At 52.1% G+C, this 7,500-nt stretch overlaps 1 protein-coding gene across 1 annotated transcript in view; it reads left to right on the forward strand.

The window, feature by feature from the left end:
* Window positions 1-7,500, forward strand: part of syne1b (spectrin repeat containing, nuclear envelope 1b) — a gene marked incomplete at its 3' end in the record, with an annotated part of 121,983 nt that overhangs the window by 92,557 nt on the left and 21,926 nt on the right. Inside the window, 8 exon segments of the mRNA XM_084481675.1 lie at window positions 1,923-2,123; window positions 2,607-2,780; window positions 3,097-3,228; window positions 4,601-4,797; window positions 5,394-5,526; window positions 6,195-6,377; window positions 6,633-6,782; window positions 7,428-7,500. The exon segment at window positions 7,428-7,500 is cut by the window's right edge and continues 104 nt beyond it. Of these exon segments, the coding sequence (XP_084337801.1) occupies window positions 1,923-2,123; window positions 2,607-2,780; window positions 3,097-3,228; window positions 4,601-4,797; window positions 5,394-5,526; window positions 6,195-6,377; window positions 6,633-6,782; window positions 7,428-7,500 (1,243 nt within the window).

Raw genomic sequence — 7,500 nt, forward strand, 5'->3', positions numbered from 1 at the left:
CTGTGTAGCCCACCATGCACTGTGTAGCCCACCATGCACTGTGTAGCCCACCATGCACTGTGTAGCCCACCATGCACTACCGACCACTGGCCCCACTGTGTAGCCCACCATGCACTGTGTAGCCCACCATGCACTACCGACCCACTGGCCCCACTGTGTAGCCCACCATGCACTGTGTAGCCCACCATGCACTACCGACCACTGACCCCACTGTGTAGCCCACCATGCACTGTGTAGCCCACCATGCACTACCGACCACTGGCCCCACTGTGTAGCCCACCATGCACCATGAGTCAGAATCACTTTTATTACAGCTTATTGTACAAGTAGACAAGAGTACAATTATTGGGCTTGGTTCCTCAACAGCCACATAGCAGCAACCATACAAGTTAAAGTAAATAAAGAGACGTAAAAAATAAGTAGCAGAATAGATCACAATAATAAATAATAATAATAATAATAATAATAATAATAATAAAGTAAGTGATAATAAGAGAAACTAACACTGGTAATAAGTAATAATAAATAATTAGGTGTAGTAAAGTGTAAAGTTTAAGTGTTGAAGTGGTAGTGGTAACAGCCACGGTTGATTCTAGTGCAAAAATGCTGTGAAAATAAATTAAGGATGTATTTAAATAGTGTCAAATTATGTTTTTCATTGTTTGTGATGCTAACTCCTCTGTGTTCCTGTTACGTTACGTGCTAACTCCTCTGTGTTCCTGTTACGTTACGTGCTAACTCCTCTGTGTTCCTGTCATGTTACGTGCTAACTCCTCTGTGTTCCTGTTACGTGCTAACTCCTCTGTGTTCCTGTCATGTTACGTGCTAACTCCTCTGTGTTCCTGTCACGTTACGTGCTAACTCCTCTGTGTTCCTGTTACGTTACGTGCTAACTCCTCTGTGTTCCTGTCATGTTACGTGCTAACTCCTCTGTGTTCCTGTTACGTGCTAACTCCTCTGTGTTCCTGTCATGTTACGTGCTAACTCCTCTGTGTTCCGGTTACGTTACGTGCTAACTCCTCTGTGTTCCGGTTACGTTACGTGCTAACTCCTCTGTGTTCCGGTTACGTTACGTGCTAACTCCTCTGTGTTCCTGTTACGTGCTAACTCCTCTGTGTTCCTGTTACGTGCTAACTCCTCTGTGTTCCTGTTACGTGCTAACTCCTCTGTGTTCCTGTTACGTGCTAACTCCTCTGTGTTCCTGTTACGTTACGTGCAAACTCCTCTGTGTTCCTGTCATGTTACGTGCTAACTCCTCTGTGTTCCTGTTACGTTACGTGCTAACTCCTCTGTGTTCCTGTTACGTTACGTGCTAACTCCTCTGTGTTCCTGTTACGTTACGTGCTAACTCCTCTGTGTTCCTGTTACGTGCTAACTCCTCTGTGTTCCTGTCATGTTACGTGCTAACTCCTCTGTGTTCCTGTCATGTTACGTGCTAACTCCTCTGTGTTCCTGTTACGTTACGTGCTAACTCCTCTGTGTTCCTGTTACATGCTAACTCCTCTGTGTTCCTGTCATGTTACGTGCTAACTCCTCTGTGTTCCTGTCATGTTACGTGCTAACTCCTCTGTGTTCCTGTTACGTGCTAACTCCTCTGTGTTCCTGTTACGTGCTAACTCCTCTGTGTTCCTGTCATGTTACGTGCTAACTCCTCTGTGTTCCTGTTACGTGCTAACTCCTCTGTGTTCCTGTTACGTGCTAACTCCTCTGTGTTCCTGTCATGTTACGTGCTAACTCCTCTGTGTTCCTGTCACGTTACGTGCTAACTCCTCTGTGTTCCTGTCACGTTACGTGCTAACTCCTCGGTGTTCCTGTCATGTTACGTGCTAACTCCTCTGTGTTCCTGTCATGTTACGTGCTAACTCCTCGGTGTTCCTGTCACGTTACGTGCTAACTCCTGTGCTCATGTGTTGGTGCTGCAGGACTCCTACGAGGAGCTGGTGATGACGGTGGGCTCGCGGCGCAGCGGTCTGAACCAGAACATGGCCCTGAAGGAGCAGTACGAGCGGGCCCTCCAGGACCTCACGGATCTGGTGGACACAGCCCAGGACAAGATGGCTGCCGACCAGAGGATCGTGGCTAGCTCTGTGGACGAGGTCCAGCTTCTACTGGACAAGCATAAGGTGGGGGAAACCTTCCCCATTTGGAAACAAGCGTCCTGATGAAGTGGTGTTGGTGTTTGACCCCCAGCTGGAAGGTTCTGGGTTCCAGCCCTCATGTCCCCAGTCTTCACATATAGGCAACATGCCCTAACCCCTACCTGCTTATTCATCAAAATGATCTCAAAAGTCAGTGTCAATTGCTTTGGAAGAGAGTGGTCTGCTAAATCAGCGATTCCCAACCCCCGGTCCCCGGACCGGACCTGGTCCCTGGACCCGTTGGAACCGGGCATTGAAATATTTCCCGTAAAAGCTAAAGAAATTGTTGAAGGGAGCCTGTGACTCATTCATTGCTGTTGCTTTGGTTGTTGTGAATATGACACATAAACCTTCTTGAAAAACAGCCACATCCTTTGTTTAAAAATGATGCAACTTAAAACAATGCCTTAAAGTTGACCAGCGGTCCTCCAGTGGTGAAGTGACTGAGCAGTAAGCGGTCTTCTGCAGGAGTTCTTCCAGGGCCTGGAGTCCCACATGATCCTGACGGAGACGTTCTTCAGGAAGATCAGCGGGCTGGTGCTGCCCAAGGAGAGCCAGGCGCTGGAGGCCACGCTGGGCCAGGCCCAGGCCGTGCTCCGGCAGGCCCACAGCCGGGGGGTGGAGCTGGAGGGCGTCCGCGAGGTGAGGGCTGCCCCGTGGGCTCGGTCCCCGGGCGGGGCAGGGTGGGTGTGGTGTTTCCTTTGGAAGGTTCCGGAGATTCATCGGATTTGTAATCAGAGCTTTTATCGTCGTCAATGATTGTCAAAGTAATACTTATTAAATAATAATAATTGTATAATTATTTACTTTGTAAAGTTACTGTAAATACACTAGACTATGCGAAAACTGCCGGGTGTCAAACACGGATAGGGTTAGTGATGTGTACTATTTGTGTGTGTGTAACAATGAAAAGTTGTTCTATTCACTTATTATCTAAACTCTCTATTGTCCCGGTCAGACGTGGTGCCGTCTGGTGCAGGACTACCAGTGTTTATACCGCCACCTGGAGGCCGTGGAGGGTACCATCCCCACCGTAGGTCTGGTGGAGGAGACGGAGGAGAGACTCAACGACAGGATCTCCTTATATCAGGTACCGTTGTTTGTTGTCTTAATGATGGTAGCGTAGCGTACCATCGAGGCCCAGTCCTTAGCGCAGTGACCCGGGTTCCATTTTTTGCCCGTGGACCTTTGCTGCACTAGCTGCTCCATACCCTCCTGTCTTACTCTACAAGAAAAAGGATAAAACCTTAAAAGAAATCTTGATTTTTTTATTATAAACTTTGACTGTGTCGTGTGATTAGTTGATTCAATCGCAGGTCTCCAATAGCCTGGCAACCAGCTGAATCTCGCAGGCTCATGTTTAACGTGCAGATAAGGTCTGGCTGCCCTCCTATACAAAGAGATTTCTCCCTGGTGCGAGATAGACAACACAAGCATCTCTAATACGAGGCGGGGTCAATACGATGAAGGTGTAGAGCAGCGCCGTACAGGAATTTTAAATAACAGCAGGCAGGCAGGCAGTTCTGGGAGCCAGAGCTCATCTTCAGAGCAAATCAAACATGAGCTCACAAGGTTCTCCTGGTCCCCAGGCTACGTCTCCATGGGTATCATTCCCTCAACAATGGTTTTTGCTCCTCTTCATGTTTTAATGAACATTCAGTCAAGAATCTGTAACGTTAAAAAAACGATTGTAAGCAGAGCCATCCACACTTCGCCTTAAGGGCTTGTCCCTTTGTCCCTTATCTTATGGGCTTGTCCCTTGTCTTAAGGGCTTGTCCCTTGTCTTAAGGGCTTGTCCCTTGTCTTAAGGGCTTGTCCCTTGTCTTAAGGGCTTGTCCTTTTGTCCCTTATCTTATGGGCTTGTCCCTTGTCTTATGGGCTTGTCCCTTGTCTTAAGGGCTTGTCCCTTATCTTAAAGGCTTGTCCCTTGTCTTATGGGCTTGTCCCTTATCTTAAGGGCTTGTCCCTTGTTTTAAGGGCTTGTTCCTTGTCTTAAGGGCTTGTCCCTTGTCTTAAGGGCTTGTCCCTTATCTTAAGGGCTTGTCCCTTATCTTAAGGGCTTGTCCCTTGTCTTATGGGCTTGTCCCTTATCTTAAGGGCTTGTCCCTTGTTTTAAGGGCTTGTTCCTTGTCTTAAGGGCTTGTCCCTTGTCTTAAGGGCTTGTCCCTTATCTTAAGGGCTTGTCCCTTATCTTAAGGGCTTGTCCCTTGTCTTATGGGCTTGTCCCTTATCTTAAGGGCTTGTCCCTTGTCTTAAGGGCTTGTCCCTTATCTTAAGGGCTTGTCCCTTGTCTTATGGGCTTGTCCCTTATCTTAAGGGCTTGTCCCTTGTCTTATGGGCTTGTCCCTTATCTTAAGGGACGCGCACATAAGGCGAGGCCTAGACGGGTATGCCTACATGAAATAGAACAACCTTTCATCCATTTGAAACACACATCCCCCCCCCCCCCCCCCCCCCCCCAGAGCCTGAAGGGCCGTCTGACGGAGCAGCAGCACAAGCTGTACCAGGTCCTGGACGAGGGCAAGCGGCTGCTTCTGCAGGTGTGCTGCCCGGTGCTGGAGAACCAGCTGGCCCTGCTGGGGGAGCACTGGCTGGGCCACACCACCCGGGTCTCCAGGGAGCTGCAGCGGCTGGACGCGGTGCTCAAGCACTGGACCAGGTGAGGCGGATCGCCCGGGGGTCCAGAGTAGGGCTGGGAACCACAGGGTACCACAGGGTACCACACCATACGATACGAGACACCGCCATACAGTGATTCTGCAATAATCTACATACTGTGTCTATTATGTAAGGGATAATGTATAGAACGCCGGTCATTATCGGGAAATAATTAAATAATTATAATTATAATCGCCGGTATAATCGCCATTATTTCCCAATAATGACCGGCGACGTTCTATACATTAACCCGCTTATTACACGGCTACTTGCTCAAATGAAAAAATAACTTCACACGGTGTGTCTTTTTACAATTTAACTTCTCGGGTGTGGATTTGCAGACTACTCGGCTACTCGGGAGGCGGGCCTTAAAGCGACATGATACAAATCAGACATTGAAATTGGTTTCATTTCTGCAAAATTGGTTTTGCAGAAATGAACAGTGTGAGAAGAATAAGGGGTATTTCTAACATACAGGCATGTAACCCTATTCTAGTAGTACCCCCAAATGTAAACATTAACCCCCAAAAAAAGCTAAAGATATGGGATCCTGAACACGATGGAGAAGGCTGTGACGTAACGGCCCGTGTGTCCCAGGTACCAGAGGGAGTGGACGGAGCTGGGCGGCTGGCTGCAGTCGGCCCTGGAGCGGCTGGAGTTCTGGAACAACCAGGCGGTGCTGGTACCCCAGGAGCTGGAGACCGTCAGGGACCACCTGGCCGCCTTCCTGGTGAGACCCCCCCCCGCCCGGCACGCCACGTCACGTCAACTGACGTCATGTCCTGTGACGTAATAACGTCCCTCCTACCTGTCCACTGACCCCTCCTACCTGTCCACTGACCCCTCCAACCTGACCCCTCCTACCTGTCCACTGACCCCTCCTACCTGTCCACTGACCCCTCCTACCTGTCCACTGACCCCTCCTACCCGTCCACTGACCCCTCCTACCCGTCCACTGACCCCTCCTACCTGTCCACTGACCCCTCCTACCTGACCCCTCCTACCCGTCCACTGACCCCTCCTACCTGTCCACTGACCCCTCCTACCTGACCCCTCCTACCTGTCCACTGACCCCTCCTACCTGTCCACTGACCCCTCCTACCCGTCCACTGACCCCTCCTACCTGTCCACTGACCCCTCCTACCTGTCCACTGACCCCTCCTACCTGACCCCTCCTACCTGTCCACTGACCCCTCCTACCCGTCCACTGACCCCTCCTACCCGTCCACTGACCCCTCCTACCTGTCCACTGACCCCTCCTACCTGACCCCTCCTACCCGTCCACTGACCCCTCCTACCCGTCCACTGACCCCTCCTACCTGACCCCTCCTACCTGTCCACTGACCCCTCCTACCTGTCCACTGACCCCTCCTCCTGCCTCCTGTCCACCAATCGCAGGAGTTCTCCAAGGAGGTGGAGGGCAGGGCCGCCCTGAAGAGCTCGGTGGTCGCCGAGGGCAACCAGCTGCTGCGGCTGAAGAAGGTGGACACGGCGGCGCTGAGGTCGGACCTGGCGCGCGTCGACGCCCAGTGGGCCGAGCTGCTCACGCGCATCCCGGTAGTGCAGGAGAAGCTGCACCAGGTAACCCCCCCCCGCCCGCCCGCCTGCCCCCCCCCGCCCCCGCCCCCGCCCCCCGCACGCACGCAGCCACGCAGCCGGCACAGCAACAGGCTCAGCCGGCCTTGCGGCGTGCTGACTAGGTTAGCGGGATGATCTGCTCCTAGAACGGGTTGTGTTGTGTTGTCTTGTTTTCTCCACCGCCACGCTGTGGACGCCTGACCCCAGCCGCGTGCGGTGGCGTCCTGCTCAGTGATCGCGGTTGTCGTCCGTGCTCAGATCCAGATGGAGAAGCTGGCGTCGCGCCACGCCATCTCCGAGCTGGTCAACTGGATGACGCTGATGGAGAGCGTCATCGAGGAGGACGAGGAGAACTTCAAGAGCGCCGTGGGCGTCACGGTCGTCCAGGACTACCTGCAGAAGTACAAGGTAGGCGGGCTCGCTCTGGCGAGGCCAGGACCGACCCCTGACCCCGCCGCGCGACCTTAGGATTCATTTATTGCAGTGGTTCTAGTTTGAACTTTGGATCAGGTCGAGCGGCGACCTCCCCTTGCTCCAGGGCGTCCGGGTAGATGTTTTGATCAGGGGTTTGAAAATCGGCCACTTCTCCTTTCAAGGCCTCAAAGTAGATGTTTGAACCGATGGTTTGACAACGAGCCACGTCTCCTTGTTCCACGTCTTTAGAGTAACGTTTCGAAGAGGCCGTTTGACAATCGTCTACCTCCCCTAATTCACCATCTTCACAGTAACGCTTGATCAGGGGGCGTTTGACAATCGACTACCTCCCCTAGTTCACCATCTTCACAGTAACGCTTGATCAGGGGGGGTTTGACAATCGACTACCTCCCCTAGTTCACCATCTTCACAGTAACGCTTGATCAGGCGGGGTTTGACAATCGTCTACCTCCCCTAGTTCCACGTTTTCCGGGTCAAGTTCGGATAAGAGAGGTTTGACGATCGTCTACCTCCCCTCGTTTGAACTCTTCTGGGTGATGTTTTGATCAGGGGGGGGGGGTTGACAATCGACTACGTCCCCTGGTCCTGACCGGCGGGTCTCCTCTCCCCGCGCTGCAGGGCTTCCGTGTGGACGTGAGCTGCAAGCAGCTGACGGTGGACTTCGTCAACCAGTCCATGCTGCAGGTCGGAG

The sequence above is a fragment of the Micromesistius poutassou genome, assembly GCF_964030765.1.
Source record: "Micromesistius poutassou genome assembly, chromosome: 17".
Lineage (NCBI taxonomy): Eukaryota > Metazoa > Chordata > Actinopteri > Gadiformes > Gadidae > Micromesistius > Micromesistius poutassou.